Source organism: Canis lupus, chromosome 19, assembly GCF_003254725.2.
Source record: "Canis lupus dingo isolate Sandy chromosome 19, ASM325472v2, whole genome shotgun sequence".
In the NCBI taxonomy this organism is placed as follows: Eukaryota; Metazoa; Chordata; class Mammalia; order Carnivora; family Canidae; genus Canis; species Canis lupus.
Genome location: NC_064261.1, coordinates 39,392,294 through 39,412,799, shown reverse-complemented (window position 1 = coordinate 39,412,799; position 20,506 = coordinate 39,392,294). Strand labels below are relative to the sequence as shown.

The window sequence follows — 20,506 nt, the reverse complement described above, 5'->3', positions numbered from 1 at the left end:
CACAGCAATCAGACAACAAAAAATAAAAGGATCAAAATGGCTCGAAATAAGTAAAACTTTCACTATTTACAGATGACATTTTACACAGAGAAAATCTACAGACTCCACCAAAAAACCGCTAGAGCTGATAAATGAATTCAATGAAGTCACAGGTAACAAAACCATTGCACAGAAATCTGAATTTCTATATACCAATAACGAAGGAGCAGAAAGAGAAACTAAGAACATAATCCCATTACAATTAGACCAAAAATACTAAGACACCTAGGAATTTAGGTGTCACTAAAGAGGTGAAAGACCAGTACTCTGAAAACTATAAAGCACTGATGAAAGTGAAGAGGAGGGGATCCCTGGGTGGATCAGCGGTTTAGCACCTGCCTGCAGCCCAGGGCGTGATCCTGGAGTCCCGGAATTGAGTCCCTCATCGGGCTCCCTGCATGGAGCCTGCATCTCCCTCTGCCTGTGTCTCTGCCCCTCTCTCTCTCATGTGTCTCATGAATAAATACATAAAATCTTTAAAAAAAAAAAAAAAAAAAAGGAAAGAAAGAAAGAAAGTGAAGAGGACACAAAGAAATGGAAAGACATTGAACTACACCCATGGACTGGAAGAACACATATTGTTAAAATGTCTGTAGTACCCAAAATAATCTATACATTTAATATAAGCTCTATTAAAATATCAACAGCATTTTTCTTTTTTTTTTTTTTAATTTTTATTTTATTCTATTTTATTTTACTTATTTATGATAGGCACACAGTGAGAGAGAGAGGCAGAGACACAGGCAGAGGGAGAAGCAGGCTCCATACACCCGGAGCCCGACGTGGGATTCGACCCCGGGTCTCCAGGATCGCGCCCTGGGCCAAAGGCAGGCGCCAAACCACTGCGCCACCCAGGGATCCCATCAACAGCATTTTTCAAAGAACTAGAGTGAACAGTCCTAAAATTTGTATGGAACCACAAAACCCCCCAGAGTTGCTAAGAGTGATCTTGAAAAGCAAAGCTGGAGGCATCACAATGATGAACTTCAAGTTATATTACAAAGCTGCAGTAATCAAAACAGTATAGTACTGGCACAAAAGTAGACACAAGTATCAACAGAACACAAAAGGAAACTCAAAAATAAAGCCACAACTATATGGTCAATTAATCTCCAACAAAGTAGGAAAGAATATGCAATGAAAAAAAGAGTCTGCAACAAAAGGTGCTGGGAAAACTGGACAGCTACAAGCAAAAAAATGAAACTGGGCCACTTTCTTACACCATACACAAAAATAAAGTCAAAATGGATTAAAGGCCCAAATGTGAGACCTGAAACCATAAAAATCCTTGAAGACAGCACAAGCAGTAGTTTCTCTGATATCAACTGTAACAACATCTTTCTAGATATGTGTCCTGAGGGAAGGGAAACAAAAGCAAAAATAAACTATTGGGACAACTCTGTACAGCAAACTAGATAATCAACAAAACTAAAAGGCACCTTCTGGAATGGGAGAAGATATTTGTAAGTGACATATATAATAAAGGGTTAGTAACCAAAATATATAAAGAACTTACAAAACTCACCATCTATGGGGTGCCTGACTAGCTCTTTGGTGGAGCACGTGACTCTTAATCTTGGGGTTGTGAGTTAATGCCCCATGTAGGGTATGGAGATTACGTAAAAATAAAACCTTAGGGGTACCTGGGTGGCTTGGTCAATTGTGCGTCCGACTCTTGATTTTGGCTTGGGTCATGGTCTCAGGGTCATGGGGTTGAGCCCTGCACTGGGCTCTGGACTTAGCAAGGAGTCTGCTCATCTCTTTCATTCCGTCTCTGCTCCTCCCTGCACTCGCATGCTCTCTCTCTCTAAATATATAGAAATCCTAATAAATAAATAAAATCTTAAAGAAAATAACCTCAACATCCAAAAATGAATAATCCAATTTAAAAATAGGCAGAAGATATGAATGGACATTTCTCCAAAGAAGACAACCAGATAGATTATCAACACATACATGAAAAGATACTCATCTTTTCATCATCAGAGAAATGCAAAACTACAATGTGGTACCACTTCACACCTGTTAGAATGGCTAAAATTAAGAAGTGTTGGCAAGAATGTGGAGAAAGGGAAACCCTCTTGTACTGTTGGTGGGAATGTAAACTGGTGCAGCCACTCTGGAAAACAGTATGGAGATTTCTCAAAAAGTTAAAAATAGAACTAACCAATAATCCAGCAATCACACCACTGGGTATTTACCCAAAGAACATAAAAAACACTAATTCAAAGGTGTACATGCAACCCTATGTTTATAGAAGTATTTACAACAGCCAAATTATGGAAGCAGCCCAAGTGTCCACTGAATGATGAATGGATAAAGAAGATGGGGTATATAAACACCACAGAATATTATTCAGCCATAAAAAAGAATAAAATCTTGCTACTTACAACTACATGGATGGAGCCACTTACAATGCTAAGTGATAAAGTCAGCCAAAGACAAATACCAAATGATTTCACTCATATAGGGAATTTAAGAAAAACAAATGAGCAAAGGGAGAAAAGAGAAACAAACCAAGAAACAGACTGTAGAGAGCTGATGGTTAACAGAGGGGAAGTGGATGGGTATGAGGGATGGATGAAATAGGTGACAGGGATATTAAGGAGTGCGCTTGTGATGAGTACTGGGTGATTAAAATAAAAACTTAAAAAAAGAATGCAGTGAAATCCAGACTGTGGGAAGCTACAGGAAAATCCAGTGAGAATGGGAATCTAAATACTCAAAAAAAAACAACTCATCAATCAATAGCAATATAATGGACTCCAAACAAACATTTTGTGCAATGTAAATATTGACTAGATAATGATAAAAAGGAATTACTGTTAACCTTCTAGATTTCCTAAGGGATGACAATATTGTGGCTATTTTTTTAAAGTTCTCAACTTTTAGGGGCACCTACATGGCTCAGTTGGTTAAGTGACAGACTTTTGACCTCAGCTCATCATGAGTTCACACCCCAAGTTGGGCTCCACACTGGGTATGGAGCCTACTAAATAAATAAATACAGTTGAGTTAGTTCTCATCTTTTATATATTAATATTTTAAAAAGGAAGTATTTTAGAACTTTTGCACACACATGGGTCAATCTCTTCTTTCTGAAAAAATTCTATGACTCCGAACTCTAGAATTCACTTTTGACTGTTTTAAGTTCAAAACTAAAATGATTACATGGAGAAAGCAAATGAAATTTTTTTTTAAAGATTTTATTTATTCAGGAGAGACACAGAGAGAGAAGCAGAGACATAGCAGAAGGAGAAGCAGGCTCCCTGCAGAAAGCCTGACATGGGATTTGAGCCCAGGACCCCCGGATCACAACCTGAGCCAAAGATACTCAACCACTGCGCCACCCCGGTGCCCCAAGCAAATGAATATTGATGACAAAAAGTGAACTAGTTTTCAAGATTTACTAGATAGGTATTTATTCAAATGTATGAAATACTGGAGGCAGAAAGCTGTTCATTTTAGTTTTATTTGAAATTACAAAGTATGGAAATAATGTTACTACTCATCAACAGGGACAGGCTAAATAAATCCTCCTACAATATACAATAAAATATTAAGTCATTAAAAAAAGAGGAAGTTCCTTGTCAGTGTGAAATGTCTGAGAAAATATGTTTAAGAAAAAAAAAAGCAAGCAAGATAGTGTCTATGGTACACTACTGGTTGGCTAAATGGGGGGTGGGGGGCAAAAAAGTTAAACCTACTTGTTGCATGTGCATAAAATATTTCTGAATGGCCACAAAAGAACTGGAACATTAGGGATCCCTGGGTGGCGCAGCGGTTTGGCGCCTGCCTTTGGCCCAGGGCGCGATCCTGGAGACCCGGGATCGAATCCCACGTCGGGCTCCCGGTGCATGGAGCCTGCTTCTCCCTCTGCCTATGTCTCTGCCTCTCTCTCTCTCTCTGTGACATACATACATACATACATACATACATACATACATAAATAAATAAATAAATAGAACTGGAACATTAGTGGACTAGAGTCGGGTGCCTGAGGGATAGGATGTCCTTTTTACATTTTTGAATTTTGGACCAAGTGAATGTCTTACCTATTTTAATTAACTCATTAGTTAAAATGAAATTAACGTTTAAAAAATGGATCTTCTACACATTCTCCAATGCTAATCTGAGCATTAGCATTTATTTAAAAATAAAATGAGGGCAGCCCAGGTGGCTCGGCGGCTTAATGCCACCTTCAGCCCAGGGCATGATCCTGGAGACCCAGGATTGAGTCCCACGTTGGGCTCCCTGCATGGAGCCTGCTTCTCCCTCCACCTGTGTCTCTGCCTATGTTTCTCTCTCTCTCTCTCTCTCTCTCTCTCTCAATCTCTATCTCTCTGTGTCTCTCACAAATAAATAAATAAAACTTAAAAAATAAAAAATAGATAAATAAATAAAAATAAAATGAAACTCCAGCCTCTGGGTGGCTCAGGAAGTTGGGTTTGGGTCATGCTCCCAGGGTCCTAAGATAGATTCCTGCATTGGACTCCTTGCTCAGCAGGGAGTCTGCTTCTCCCTCTCTCTCTGCTCCTCCCCTGGCTCATGCTTTCTCCTTTTGTCTCTCAAAATAAATAAATAAAATCTAAAATAAAATAAAATAATGAAATGGACATCCTAAAAAAAATGAAATTATATAATGCCTAAGATTTGTTCTAAATAATAAGTGAGGAAAAGAGTAGAAGGCACTGATGAAACAACACTGGCCATGAGTTAGCAGAAGTTGAAGATAGTGGGTTCATGGTATTTCTTTTACTATTTTCCTTACTTCTGTATAAGTCTGAAATTTTCCATAATGAAGTAAAAAAAAAAAAAAAACTACAAAGAATTAAGATTAGAGCTCTATTCATACCTGAGTATGAACTGAAATACGTGTCTACTGAAACAAAGGCATCAACACTGTTTGCAAGAATATAACACAATCCAGAGTGTCTACAACAATGTACAAGATACAATCCAAAATGTCTTGATACCATGATCCAACAGGAAAATGTAACCCACTCTCTGGAGAAAAGGTAAACAAAGACCAACCCTGAGATGAGCTAGATTCTGGAAATATCAGACAAGGGACTCTAAAGTAGCCATTATAACTCAATGAAATAAAGAAAAATGAAATGAATTAAAAGATAAGTTGAGGGCTGCCCGGGTGGCTCAGTGGTTTAGCGCCGCTTTCAGCCCAGGGCGTGAGCCTGGAGACCCGGGATCAAGTCCCACATGGGGTCCCTGCATGGAGCCTGCTTCTCCCTCTGCCTGTGTCTCTGCGTCTCTCATGAATAAATAAACAAAATCTTTAAAAAAAAAAAATAAGTTGAATAAAATGATGGTAAAAGGTACTCATGGACTGAGGATAACTACTATAACTTTTTTGTGAGTCAAATTATTTCAAAGTAAAAACTTAGAAGAGGAAAGGGAGATGGAAGGAAGAATAAGAAAATCCAGAATTATTTTACCTGCACAATGGTACCACCACTTTGGAAGACACCTTGGTGGCTTCTTATAAAATTAAACATATTCTTAGCACACAACCCAGCAATCACAACCTTGGTACGTACTCAAAGGAAGTAAAAAAATTTATGTTCACACAGAAACCTGCACACAGATTCTTACAGCAGCTTTATTCATAATTGCTAAAACTTGGAAGAAACCAAGATGTCCTTCATTGAGTGAATGAGTTAGTAAACTATGGTACATCTAGACAATGGAATAAAAAGAAATGAACTATTAAGTGATGAAAAGACAGGGAAGATAGCTTAAATGCCTATTACTAAGTGGAAGAAGCCAATCAGAAAAGACTACTATATGACATTCTGAGAAAGGCAAAACTATGGAGACTGTAAAAAGATCAGTGAGAATGAACAGGCAGAGCACAGAGAACGACATTTAGGGCAGTAAAAATATTTTGTGCTGTACTGATACTATTTCGATGGATTCATGTCATTATACATTTGTCTAAACTCATAGAATGTACAATACCAAGAGAAAACTCTAATGTAATCTATGAACTCTGCTTGATGTGTCAAATATGGATTCATTATAATAAATGTACCACTTTGGTGGAGGATGTAGATAGTGGAGCAGGAAGAAAATAGGAAATCTGTACCTTCCTCTTAATTTTGTTGTGAACCTAGAACTGCCCTAAAACAACCCTATTGGGTCACTTAGTCTCACTCCTGATTTTGGCTCAGGTCATGATCTCAGGGTCATGAGATCAAGCCCCACATGGGCTCCATGTTGGGTATGGAGACTGCTTAAGATTCTCTCTCTCATTCCCTCCCCTACTTGCACAAGTTCTCCCTCTCTAAAAAAATAAAAATAGGATCCCTGGGTGGCGCAGCGGTTTGGTGCCTGCCTTTGGCCCAGGGCACGATCCTGGAGACCCAGGATCGAGTCCCATGTCGGGCTCCCTGCATGGAGCCTGCTTCTCCCTCTGCCTGTGTCTCTGCCTCTCTCTCTCTCTCTCAGTCTGTGACTATGATGAATAAATCAATAAAATTAAAAAATAAATAAATAAAAATAAAATAAAATTTAAAAGTCTATTAAAAAATGGTTAACTTAAAAAAGTTATATATAACTAAAAGCTAATATATTTATTATAAATGTATTACCTAATTTTATCTAAAATAAAAATTCACTGGGGGCACCTGGCTGGCTCAGTTAGGAGAGAACATTACACCCCAGGTGTAAAGGTGTAGAGATTACTTAAGAAATAAAAATCTTAAAAACAAAATAACAATTCACTAAATGGGCTTAAGAACAGAGAGAGATGATAAAGAAAGGTCAATGTGTTTATAGATCAAAAAGATTATCCAATCTAAAGAAGAGAAAAAAAAAAGAAGAAAGTCAATCTGTGGGATAATATCAAGAAGCCTAACATACATGTAATTATTTCCAGCAAGGTAACAGAAAAAGAGAAAAATATTTTAATAAATAATGGTTCCAAATTCTTCAAATTTAGCTAGTCATATACTTACAGACTTAAGAGGTTCAGTAAACCTCAAGCAGAATAAACACAAAGAGAAACGCATAGGCATATTATGGTCAACTGCTGAAAACCAAAGAGAAAATCCTGAAAGCAGAGAGAAAAGCAATACATTCCATATATGGGGAAACACTGCTACGGACAGAAACTTATCATCAGAAAACTATGGAGACCAGAAGATCCTTAAAAGGTCCCTACCCCCCCCACAAAAAAACCTGGAAACCCCAGATTTTGTATCCAGCAAAAATATCCTTCTAGAATGAAGATAAAACAGACATTTTTATTTTTCAGAGACAAAGAGAAGTATTTTGCCAGAAGAGCTGTGTAACAAAATGCTAATAAGCAAGGGGTGCCTAGGTGGCTCAGTCAATGTAGACGCCTGGTTTCAGCTCAGGTCACGTTCTCCTGAGTCATGAGACAGAACCCTGCACTGGGCTCTTCACTCAGCAGGGATTTTGCATGAAGATTCTGCCCCTCCCTCAAATAAATAAATCTTAAAAAAAAAAAAATGTTAAGGGAAAAATTTCAGGCTGAAAGAAAGTGCTAACAGAGGAAAACATACTCAAAAGGGAATCAAGAATTTGGCAATGATAAATATCCAGGTAAATGTGAAAGTATCCTGCTTAACAGCTAATTGAGCTACAGTGACTACAGCATCCCCTAGTTGTGTACACATCCAGAATTTGACTGATCTATAGATGTAAAACCTCAAAATGAGACTACTGAGAGGGGACCTGGCAGTTATTCCTCAAATATTCAAAACCTGTTATATGTAACTTCATAATAGCTCTAAAGTTAATGAGAAGTTATAGGGCATCAAATTTCATCTCAACATGGAGAAGAATTTTTCTAAAAACTAGGGTTTTGATAATAGGCTTCCTTTCAACATAATGAGTTTCCTGTCATTAAATAGAGGCTTGATAATTATCTATCTGGGATGCTAGAGTAGGATTATCTTTTAGGATACTAATCTACTAATCTCTTGATTTATCTCACTCTCTGATGCCCAATACAAAGACGTATCACACCATGCAACTCTGAACACAATCCCTAACATACAGTATAACTTTTCTTTTGTCTTTTTCTATCAACCCTTCTGCAGTCACATCTCTGATTTCCACAAGCTCTATTGTACAATTACCTTTTAATTCTAATATCTAAAAATGCAAATACTATTTCTTTTCGCAAATACTATTTTTTAAATGTGTATAGTATCTTATAGGTTATAAAAACAATTCCAAATACATTAGTTCATGTGAACCTTTCAAAATCCTTTGGCTGAAAAGATAATTATAAAATTACTAAGTGTCATAATGACAGTTCCTGAACTACAGCACAGTAAAAAGAAATTACAAATCAACTATTCGGGACTGTTGCCTATTTGGATTTGAAAGGCATATTCACTGACTTTATCCTTTTCTGCCACTATATGACCAACACCTGTATTTAAGGCAACCCTTAAATTTTAAGTTAAATTAATGTGACAGAGGAGAAACACAATATTTTTATTTTTAAGGATATTAATCCCTGGCCTTTAAAACAAAGTGAAGGGCTACTTTTATCTGTATCCAAAAGGGTTCACTAAAAATTACCTGTTGCAGAATCTGACTTTGTTTCAGAAGTGGGTGGTGTCTCACAAAGCCCCACATTTCTGGACTGAGAGTTTTCAGAAGTGTTGTTAGGTTCACATGAGGTGGGTGGAGTAGAGACTGAACTTTCTAATTGGCTGCCATTTGCCACCGATGTTTCACCTTTTAATGAGTGCATCTAGGGAGAAAACACACTGGAATTTAATGAACAGGTAAGCCTCTAAACCTCCAGGCAGATGAGGCCAAACTATAAGTAAGTCAACTGTCTCTGTAGAAGGGAAAAGTACCAAACTTTCTAAGTAGATGATCCTAAACTATTTAATCCTAAACATGGAATAATCACACTGTGGAACTCAACTACAATGTGACAAGAGCATGAAAAAAAGCACACTGATTTTTCCTTCAAATTAGAATTCAAGGAAAAAGAGTTTCAAGCTATCTTAGCCATCTGCCCAAAGAGGATGCTAATGAGAAATTGATTAAGTTCCTCAAAATGTGCCAAGCAATACAGTTTGGAACTTTTAATATGCAATCTCTCTCTTGCAACAAAGTAACAGTGATGTGTATTAACAGTTGAGTGAGGGAGGAGAGATGGAGAGTAAGAAGTCACTCATTAGGTACAGGTACTTATAACTTCACAATGCTATTTTCCAAACCAACCCAGGAAGACAGTACTTGCCACCTTTTAAGTTAAATGGCATGACAGGTTTCTGATTATACAAAGTAGCTCCAAAAATATTCCAATGTCAAGTTTCTGACGTATCATTTTCCCACATTTATAACAAAGAAATTCTGTTCCTTCTTACCTGCCGGACTTTGTGAATTCTGGTAACAAGTTCATCTGCAGAAATACTTCCTGCTATCACTTCCAAGGGAATTCCACTGTCTCCAATAAAGAAACTGGATGGAACACACACTACGGGATCTGTACAACTTAATTAAGTCTAACGATTCATGAAAAACAAGGGGATAATTTTATGAAATACTATTGATAACAAAGCAAATCTCTGTGAATTTTACAATGTTATCAGCTAACATGTTTACCAAATAATTTCAACTGCCATATCAGTATGCTTGTCATGCATGTGATAGGTAAACTGATTTATGATTTATTTGTGTTATATATCTGAGAACATCCACTACATTCTCCCCTATTTTAACTTTTACATCTTATTTTACCTCTAGACAGCTTCTAACATTCCAACCAAACTGCTACATATTGCTTTCCAGATACTGACATTAAAAAAAACTCCCCATAGATCCCCTTTGCTACAATGTATTATCTCAAAGGACACATAGTAGTATGGTTTCCATAAACAAGAATGCATGAGTTCCTAAATGAACAATTTTGAAATCATGAATTAACCAAATAAAAAAAAAAAAAAAAAAGGGAAATCCTCAGGCAAAATATGTATCAAACCAATTCTTCATTGAAAGGATACAGATTTGTGAAAATTGTAGGCAGGCTTCACTGTAAAACAAAATCAAACAGAAAATCACTAGATGCATCCAAATGCTTCCCAAATACTCAGTTGTTTTTATAAAAATTTACTGTACCAATTAAAAGTATTTTTCTGAAAGGACCAGTTCCTTTCATAGTCATCTGTTGCAAGGAGAAAAATCCAATTCTTATTTTAGACATTTTTTTTAAAATAATTTTTAGATTAAAGAGCTACTTGCTCTTGCAACCCACAAACTAGTTGCTGAATCTAGTGACTAAAAATCAAGTTAGTATCTGCCATGTTGCTTCCTCAGTAGCAAGTACACTTGAATACAATATCTTAACTTGTAACAAGATATTAATGCTTATGATTTACTTGTGCAGTACCTTGTAATAACAAATGATTCCAAACCTAAATATCCACCAGTAAAAACTAATTATGCAATTATAAAAACGATACAAAAAAGTATGTCAAAATGCTACCACTTTTGTAAAAAAGGGGAGGAAAATAAACAAGAATGTACTGTGAGGGACCTAAAAAAGTCCTTATGCCCATTTAACTAAACAACTTCATTCCCAAAAATAGGATCCAAAAGAATAGTCAACCTTTCAGAGATAATTGATATACAATTTACAGTTAATTCCAAGTTCTTAGATGCTGAGGATCACAGTTCTTTTGCATTACTTGTGCACGTCACATTGTTGGTTGGTGCACCAGGAGAACAAAAGTTTTTCAGCAAGATACCATAATGTATTATTTGGAAAATGGCAATCAGAACTTAAAGTCTCTGATAATGCCTTAGAGAAAAATCAACATTCTTACAGTCTTAAGAGTATCACCATCAAGCACAACAAAAGACAATGGTCATAATACTTTAAAAATTAACATCTATATAAGCAAACCTTTTGGTATCGATTTTAATAGCAACAAAACTGTCTGAGGATGCTTCTGTCACCTTCTCATCTTCCCAACTTGCAGCCATCTGTGTAGACTGCTCATCATCACCTGTAAAACATTTCAAGGATACTTATAAGGCCAGTATCTGCTGATTCTTTTCACTCAGAATATAGAATTTCAACAAACACTATTTTCTACCAAATTAAAAAATTTCCCATAAAATGCAAAGTTTGACTATATGCACTGTTAACATGATAAAAAGTCATGAAAAACAGCTCAGGATGCTAAAACAAACAAACAAAAACAAAAACAAAAAAACAGTAATGAAGATGTAATGAAAAAGAATGAAGCTGTCTAGACTTTACAATTTTCTTAAAAAAGGCATCCAAATTATGAAGTAAATAGTATCAAAATAATTAGAAGTCATAGTAGAAATTTACATTGGCTATTTTGCATTTTGTGCACATAATTTTATTTTATTTTTTAAAAGATTTTTTTTAAAAAGTGGGGAGGAGAGGGAGAGGCAGGCTCCCTGCTCAACAGGAAGCCCAAGACAGGCTCAATTCTGGGACCCCAGGATCATGACCTAAGCCAAAGGCAGATCCCCAACAACTGAGCCACTCAGGCACTCCTGTAGATGTGATTTTAGAAAATAAGCGCATAACACACTTCCTTTATGTAGCACTTTTCTGCTGAGTTCAATTTCTCCACACCACAACATCACTCTCCAGAATTCCTCCAAGGTAGACAAAAGCAGGTGCAATTCTGATTGCAGTTTGGGACTTGCCTTTTAGAATAGGAGGCATGCTAATTATAAAAGTTATGCTGATCCACGGGCATCCGGGTGGCTTAGTTGGTTAAGCATCCTTTTTTTTTTTTTTTTTTATGATTTTATTTATTTATTCATGAAAAACATACAGAGAGAGGCAGAGACACAGGCAGAGGGAGAAGCAGGCTCTATGCAGGGAGCCTGATGTGGGACTTGATCCCAGGACTCTGGGATCATGACCTGAGCCAAAGGCAGACACTTAACCACTGAGCCACCTAGGTGTCCCTAAGCATCCACTCTTGATTTTCGCTCAGGTCAGGATCTCAGGGCTGTGAGACTGAGACCCTACTGTGGGCTCCACACTCAGTGGGAGTCTGCTTCTCTCTTCTTCTCCCTCTGCTCGTGCACGTGCACACACTCTTTCTGTAAAACAAATAAATAAATCTTAAAAAAAAAGTTACATTGATCCAAAATTCATCCATGGTGATAGAATTCAACACAGTGACTACTTGGGTGAAGGTGCTACTGATTGGAAAAAAGCATGAAGGAGGCTTTTGGGGGTGCTGGAAATATTTCTATCTTATCTGGATGAGAGTTATACCAGTGTGTTAATATATAAAAGTTCACTGAGCTGCTCACTTAATATTTTTCACTTAATATACTGTATATCATACTTCAATGACAAAAAATTTTTTAAGATTTTATTTATTTTTTCATGAGAGAGAAAGAGAGAGAGAGGCAGAGACACAGGCTGAGGGAGAAGCAGGATCCACACAGGGAGCCCAACCTGGGACTCGATCCTAGGTCTCCAGGATCATACCCTGGGCCGAAGGCAGCACTAAACTGCTGAGCCACCCCGGCTGCCCCACAAAATGTTTTAAAAGTTATACCCATCAAGAGGTTGCTTCCTTTCTAGCCTTATAATATCTAGACATTGACATAACCACTTAGTGGTGGGCAGAAGGAACCTTACCCAAGTAGGTCAATGAAAAATATTTCTGAGGTTTAGCAGAGCTAAGTGCTTTCTCAAGGGTGAACCACCTCTGCCAATTTACAGTCTAAAAAAGTTCTCAGGTCACACTTTTTTTGTTTCACAAAAATGAGATAATTCTGTATCTACTCTTCCATAAACTGTTTTCTTCTCATTTGCAGCCCCCTTTCCCAATTTAATCCACCCTCAAATGGTCTCCCTAGCTCCATCTATTCTCCACCCCGCCCCCATCAAGACAGCTTTTTTTTTTTAAAAAAAAGACAGCTTTTATTGTATCTTTAAAATACCACAAATAGATCTGAAAAATCATCCAGCAGCTATCTAGCTGTTGTTGTAGCTGGACAACTTAGATCTTATTCCTCAGCCTGCTGAACTGTTCCTTTTTCAGAAACATAGATAACTATCCAAAAATTTTCTGATATCTTTGTTTTTAAATGTGTGGCTTGCTAAATCAAAGCAGCTGACTTTGATACAAGTCCAATGTCACTTCCTTCAAGAATTAACTCATTTTTCTGGGCTTGAGATACTGAATAAGCAACACTGGGCCTCATCTGAACCCTGCAGGTGTTTTTCACTCAAGAAATTCAGATTTGAACAAGAGAACCATTCTTCTGAATAAATGTTGATGGGAAGTGAGCATACGCAGACCTCACCTTGTAATGGAAGCCGAGTGTAGGTCCCTTGAGCTTTTTTTTTTTTTTTTTTTTTTTTTAAAGTAATCTCTACATCCATCATGGGGCTCAAACTCACAACCCCAGGTCAAAAGTCACATACTCTACTTGACTGAGCCAGCCAGGAACCATCCCCATCATGTACGTACTGTACGTTAACTACAGGTAGTGCAAATAGGGGCAAGTTCTAGTTCCCCATCATTTGTCAACTTGGAGCCTCTTCTTTTTCTCTCCAAGGAGACGGAGTTCTACACTGATGTGACTGAAATTCCTTCAAAGGGTTCCTCTGAGGTCTTTCATAATAAGTGTGCATCTCTTCATAGTGAGGTCGACATTTTCTGGCATGTCACCAGCCTGACATCTGAATGCAGCAGATGTGGCAAAGCTGCTCAGGCTATTCTTAACACAGCAATTTTCATCAAAAAGTTGTATCACATCAATCCTCCGCTCAAAATCCTACAATGGCTCCCAATTTCCCTCATAGTAAAAGCCAAAGTCTCTTCGAATAGCCTCACGCTTCCAGTTACATCTCTGGCCTCATTTCCTCTTTCCCTTCTTTCATATTCTGCTAACACAAAGACACTCACTTTAAGGTCTTTGTGCTAGTTGTTTCCTCAGCCTGGAATGGTCTCCCCTCAGATTTTTACATGGTTAACACTTAACTCCCTTAAATCATTATTAAAATATTATCTTTTCAATAAAGCTTTCCCTATTCCCTATCTTAAAATGACAGTCTTTAGGGGCAGCTGGCTGGCTAAGTCAGTAGAGGATCTTGATCTTGGGGTTGTGAGCTCAAATCCTATATATATAATATTATATTATATATATATATACACACACATACACACATATAAAATAACAGCCTCTAGACAGTCCCAAAATTCCCTAATTTCCTTTCTTTCCTTGTAATACTTACGACCTTCTGGTAGACTATGTGCTTAACTTACTATGTTTACTGTCTGTCTCCTTCAACCAGGCTCCACGATACAATACAGGCTCCACGAGAGCAAGTATTTTCTGGAATGAAAGCTAAACTCTTGGGGCACCTGGGTGGCTCAGTAGTTGAGCAGCTGTCTTCAGCTCAGGTTGTGATCCTGGGGTCCTGGGATCAAGTCCTGTACTGCGCTCTCCGCAGGGAGCTTACTTCTTCCTCTGCCTATGTCTCTGCCTGTTTCTTTCATGAATAAATAAAATCCTTTTTTTTTAAATGTTTTTTTTAAAGATTTATTTATTTATTCATGAGAAACACAGAGAGAGAGAGACAGAGAGAGAGAGAGAGAGAGGCAGGCAGAGACACAGGCAGAGGGAGAAGCAGGCTCCATGCAAGGAGCCTGATGTGGGACTCGATTCCGGGTCTCCAGGATCACACCCTGGGCTGCAGGCGGCGCTAAACCGCTGTGCCACCGGGGCTGCCCCTAAAATCCTTTTTTTTTAAAAAAGCTAAATCTCTGGTATAAATATCTTGGCATATCTACAATAATTGACTAATGCTGAACACTTGAGTATATTTTCTATGTGAGATGAGATCCAGGAATAGGAGCTTGACAAATCTGGCCATGGAAAAGTGAACAGGGACTAGAATGAATCCACAGACCAGGACCAAAAAGAATGCCCATTAACAAACTCCCAGATGTTGAGGAAGCAAATGGGAAAAACTATCATTTGCGGTGACATTATTCTGGGTATATCATCAAACACTATAGGGTGAAATGTAAAATTCCAATTAAATGACAAAATTATCAACCTGGAAAATAACTATATGGGAACATTCTTACTACAAACACGTTTTAGAGAAAGCTGTGAAGCATGAGACACCTTTTTTTATTCATTTTTTCATGCATTCACTATTTTATTCCACATTTACTACTTAGTCCTAGGCATTAGGCTGCAAGCTAAGTGTAAAACAAATGAGACATTGCCCTCAGTGGAGCTTAAGAATATAAAGGTACAAAAAATTACTTGTTTAGTAAACAGTTATAAATAATTATAGTAATAAACACTGTGGAAAAAAGAACAAATCTAGGAGAGAAAATAATGAGACCTTTTTTAGATCAGCCAGGGAAGGCTTCTCTAGGGCAACATTTAAGGTAAGACCTAAAGGATGAAAAAGCTGAGCCACGTCAAGAGCCAGAACAGTTCACTAAGCAGGACTTTATGTGTAGGAAAAGGCCTGTGACTAGGAATGTCATGAACAGGGAACACAAGACAAGAGAAGACAAAAGGGTTGAGAGACAAAGATGAATTCCACACTTCGGATTTATCCACCTGGATGTAAAAGTCGTGCCATTTACTAAATGTACAACACTGGTGGGAGAAAAAAACAAATTCAGAGTAAATACATTTTCACACTTGAGAATCCTATGAGGCATCTAAGTGGGGCTGTCAAGTGGCAGCTTGAAGTACAGATCTCCTACTTCTGAAGTTGGTACTTTTTACTATGTTGTACCATGTGGAGAGGTTCCCAAATATCACATCCCCATTAGCAGTGTGTGTCCATAATTCACTCTAATGGCAGCAATAGCAGCTTGACCAACAGAGATACAAGGTTGAACAGAATTACTTAATCCACTGAGACCTTTCTTAACTCTACAGAGTAAGATTAACTGCCAACTTCAGTATCTTTAGCTTCTTATTAATCAGTATATGAACTATGCTATGGAGTTAGATAGGCCTAAAATTTTAGCAGAAACTGTTGTGTCCAGAGATGCCTGGGTGACTCAGCGGTTAAACGTCTGCCTTCAGGTCAGGTCGTGATCCTGGAGTCACGGGATCAAGTCCCACATCAGGCTCCCTGCAGAGAGCCTGCTTCTCCCTCTGGCTGTGTCTCTGCCTCTCTCTCTGTCTCATGAATAAATAAAATATTTAAAAAAAATAAAAAGAAAGAAAATGTGTCCTTCCTCGGTAGTATCAGCAATATCCAAAGTTAAAGACACTTAAAAAGACCAATCAAGGGTTCCTGGCTGGCTCACCCGATAAGAGCATGAGACTCTTGATCTCAGGGTTCCGAGTCTGACCCCACATAGGGTGTAGATATTAAAACTTAAAAAGAAACAAAAAAAGAATACAAACTCAGAAGCAAAGAGTTGCAGACCCTAGTAGAGCCAGGAATTCCAACCCAGAAAAGGTCAACTAGCCAAAAATCTAAAAGCTTTTGTGGTCTGTATGAACCAAAAAAGGCAGTAAATAGTGTCTGTCATGAATTTTTTTTTTTTGTCATGAAAATTTTAGCCCAGAGACGCCTGGGTGGCTCAGCAGTTGGGCGTCCGCCTTCAGCCCAGGGTGTGATCCTAGAGACCCAGGATCGAGTCCCGCGTCGGGCTCCCAGCATGGTGCCTGCTTCTCCCTCTGCCTGTGTGTCTCTGCCTCTCTCTCTCAGTGTGTCTCTCCTAAGTAAATAAATCTTTAAAAAAAAGAAAAAATAAAATAATAAAAATAAATTAAAAAATCAAAAAAAAAATTTTAGCCCACTAGCAACACAAGTCTGTGAATTGACACCTTTGTTTCAGTTTCCCTGTCAGATATTCTACCTTCCCATGAATAGAATAAAAATCTTCAGTTTTTAGGGGATCCCTGGGTGGCTCAGTGGTTTAGCGCCTGCCTTCAGCCCAGGGCCTGATCCAGGATCCCACAGTCCCTCTGCCTGTGTCTCTGCCTCTCTCTCATGAATAAATAAAATCTTTAAAAAAAAAAACAAACAAACTTCAGTTTTAATTCAATTTACGTAATCATAATACTTTGAAAATACTTGTTAAATTCTTGTCTGAACTAGTAGTAATCTCTCCAGTTTCAATACTACAATTTTAATTCATGCACGAAAATTTCACTAAACAACTTGCCTAAAGTGCTTCCCACTTGAGGGGTTATATGAACCAAAATAGACCCCTAAGATGACTTCATCTCACCTGAAAGATATTTTTTTAATTTCCTACTGAGTTAGTTTATTATTGTTGAGGTATCCCATACCAGAAAATCATGAGTTCTGGATATGAACAAAGGTCTACGCAACATGTTAAGCATTGCAGTTTCAAGACCCCGCTGTCTACATATTCCTGGCATGAAACTAATCCTACCTAGTGTTGGAGATTAACTTCCTAGAACTCTAGAAAAGCCAACGGTATTTTGAACAGGTCAAAGGACAAATTCCTTTGACACACTGCTTAGTCTTCCAACATTCAACTGAGTCAATGATATTCTACAAGCATCTAATAGGTGCTCATCAGTAAAGGGTTAACTGAAGAATGTATATATACACACACAGAGCCCCAAAGACCTCCAACTTTATTTTGCTACACAAATAATCAGCACTACTGTTTCCAAATGTTGGTTAATTAAATCTAACATTTATTTCTAATTAACTATTTAGCCTAAAAGTGCCTTCTAGGAACACTGAGACACCATCAATTGTGTTTTTCGTTTAAAAAACGACTACCATAGGGGCACCTGGTGGTTCAATCAGTTAACTGTCTGACTCTGGATTTCAGCTCAGGTCATGATCTCACAGTCCTCGGATCAAGCCCTGTGTTGAGCTCCGGGCTCAGCAGAGAGTCAGCTTGAGGATTTCTCTTCCTCTGTTCTCCTCACTTTCTAAAGTAAATAAATAAATAAGTAAAAAAAAAAAAAAAAAAAAAAAAAAAGACTTCTATCATCCTAGATTTCCTGATTTCTACACCAATTTCATTAATATATGAAGTCTACAGTTGCCCTGTTTTTCTCAAAAACAAAAAAGACACCTTGAAGCTGCTAAAAAAAAAAAAATTGTCAAGACAAGATGGAAATACTTTTTGTGACCCTAATGCATGTCACTTAACCACTGTGGACGTAAATTTCCTCAGCTATAAAATGGGTGTAATAAAACCTGTTCTACTTACCACAGGAATCAACTGAAATTTATTTGAAAAACATCTAAAGTGCCATAAAACTATTACCATACTCTCAATAAGCAGAGTTATTTAATTTTCCTTTCCTTTTTAATCCTTTTTTAATCCCACTTTTTTTTTTCCTTACAGGATTACAGCAGTTATGTATGCGAAATTCAACTCTAAAACAGCATAGGAGGATCAAACTGCTCTTCTAATTAACAACACTGAGCTAAAAATTTGGTAGGACTCAATCATCAATTTCAAATCTGAGGTTAAGCGAAACTCCTATTTTAGCATTTGTTCTTTGCTGCAGTGCACAAAGTTACAGAGCTGTTATCTGGACTCTCGAGAGTCGTAAGTTAGTAAGTGCACCGTTATTAAACACAAATAGTTGAAATAATACATCGCGGGGACGCCCTGAGTAGCTCAGCGGTTTAGCTCCCGCCTTCGGCCCAGGGCATGATCCTGGAGACCCGGTATCGAGTCCCGCCTCGGGCTCCCTGCATGGAGCCTGCTTCTCCCTCCGCCTGTGTCTCTGCCTCTCTCTGTGGCTCTCTCATGAATAATTAAATAAAATCCTAAAAAAAAAAATAATAATAATAATAATACTCCGCAAAGTAACATAAGTCACAAGCGCGAATTTGATTCATGTCATGAGAATCAGCAAAACCACACAGGCATAGGTTTTAACTGTAAATCCCGAAGATTTCTGTCATAAAACAGGGCAGTAATAAAAGACGGAGCAAAACAAACCAGAGCTAACACAGGATAAACGAGTTAGCTCACGCTCTGGAAACTACAGATACCAGGCCTGGCAGACGACAAAAACGAACCAAGGACTCAACGTCGACTTCTTCTCAACAAACGGCACAAAAATCAAGTTGCGACTCGGCAAATATTCCACCTTAGATTCTCTGCCCCCTCTCATTATTATTTAAAAAAAAAAAAAAAAAGAAGAAAGAAAAAAGAAAAATCCAACCTATATAAAGCTCAAAAGTTTGCGTTTCAGGAACGTGCGACCGCCAGCAGCCGTGAACATCAGGTGGCTTCTCTTTGTGGCTTACCGATGACACAGCTTTCTTCCTGACAGTCCACAACTAATTACGAACCCAACCGTCTGCAGAACGACCTGTCTCTACCCGCACCTAAACACTCAGGCTACACCCGCGTTCAAGCGTCGCGGAGCGCGTCCGGGGGGACAGAGGGGTGACCCGGGCGCCGAGCAGGCGCTGCTGGGTCCCTGCGCCCACCCCGTGCGGGGCGCCCCGCAGCGCGGCGGGCGGGGGGGGCGGGGCCTGCGGGACGCGGCCGCGGGCCCCGGGCTCCGCCAGGGCGGTGGGCGGGGCTCCGCGCGCTCCGGGGGCGAGGCGGGGACGGCGCCTCAGGCCGGGGTGAGGGGAGAAGCGGGCGCCGGGGGCCCGGCCGGGCCCGGCGAGCCCCCGACGGACGACGGAGGCGCTGGGAGGCCGGCGACGGCGGCCCGGGTCTGTCGGAGCGCCGAGCAAGGGCAGGGGCGCCCTGGGATGGGAGCGAGGCCGGAGGGGCGTCCGGCCACAACTCGGGCCCCCGCCCCCTTCACCTGCCACGAAGACCACGAAGACCGCGCCGCTCCTCTTGGCCGACGCGATGGCGGCCGGAATGGCGCCCTGGAACCACAACATCGCTCTCCTCGGGCCCAGGCGCTCGCTCCGAGTGTCGTCGCCGCGGTCCCGAAGCGGCCCCGCCCTCCCCTTCGTCGGCCCCGCGGCCCCCGCAGCCCCAGCGGCCGGCCCCCCGCCTCCGCGCAGGCTCGCAATCCAGTCAGCAGCCCCTCGGGGTGCGCGCAAGCGCGCGGGCCGGGCGCTCCCTGCGTCCCGTGACGCAACACGTCGCCGTCGGCGCCACGCCCCAGAGCCTTGTCTCGTTGGCACGTTGGGGCGTGCGCGCAGCCGCTGGGCCTCAGACCCCGCCGTTCCGGAAGCGGAAAAAGCCGGTGGGAAAGATGACTCGCCGCTACGGCGCGTCGGCGGCGCGGCGCGTGAGGCATGACGGGAGTGGTAGTCTTCCCAGGCTCGCTTTTCCCCTGGCGTGGAAGATGTGACTGTGGTTTCCGAGGGAACGGCTGAAGGGGGCGGCAGTGAGCGCCTTTTCTCAAGTCGTAGAGGAGGGGAGCGGACGCGGTGCTCCTGGTGGAGGAGATGCTCTTGGACACCTTACATATGGAGGAAGTCGTCCCCCCTCCGCCCCGAGGAGAGCCCTAATTGTGGACGATGTAATTCTTTTTTTAA

The 20,506-nt window shown here is 39.9% G+C and overlaps 1 protein-coding gene across 3 annotated transcripts in view; it reads right to left on the bottom strand.

The window, feature by feature from the left end:
* The window catches only part of UBXN4 (UBX domain protein 4), a 48,293-nt gene extending 28,343 nt beyond the window's left edge, over positions 1-19,950 (bottom strand). Inside the window, exons 1-5 of one of the 3 annotated variants that reach the window (XM_025430563.3) lie at positions 19,819-19,950; positions 10,955-11,057; positions 10,053-10,081; positions 9,417-9,535; positions 8,614-8,788 (exon numbers count right to left, since the gene is read on the bottom strand). In XM_025430563.3, coding sequence (XP_025286348.1) covers positions 8,614-8,788; positions 9,417-9,535; positions 10,053-10,081; positions 10,955-11,057; positions 19,819-19,900 — 508 coding nt within the window. In that variant the 5' untranslated portion in view covers positions 19,901-19,950. Of the gene's footprint in view, positions 1-8,613; positions 8,789-9,416; positions 9,536-10,052; positions 10,082-10,954; positions 11,058-19,218; positions 19,508-19,818 lie in introns of those variants that run through there. The other 2 variants (XM_049097192.1, XM_049097193.1) reach the window with 2 other exon arrangements.
* Positions 19,951-20,506: the final 556 nt, after the last annotated feature.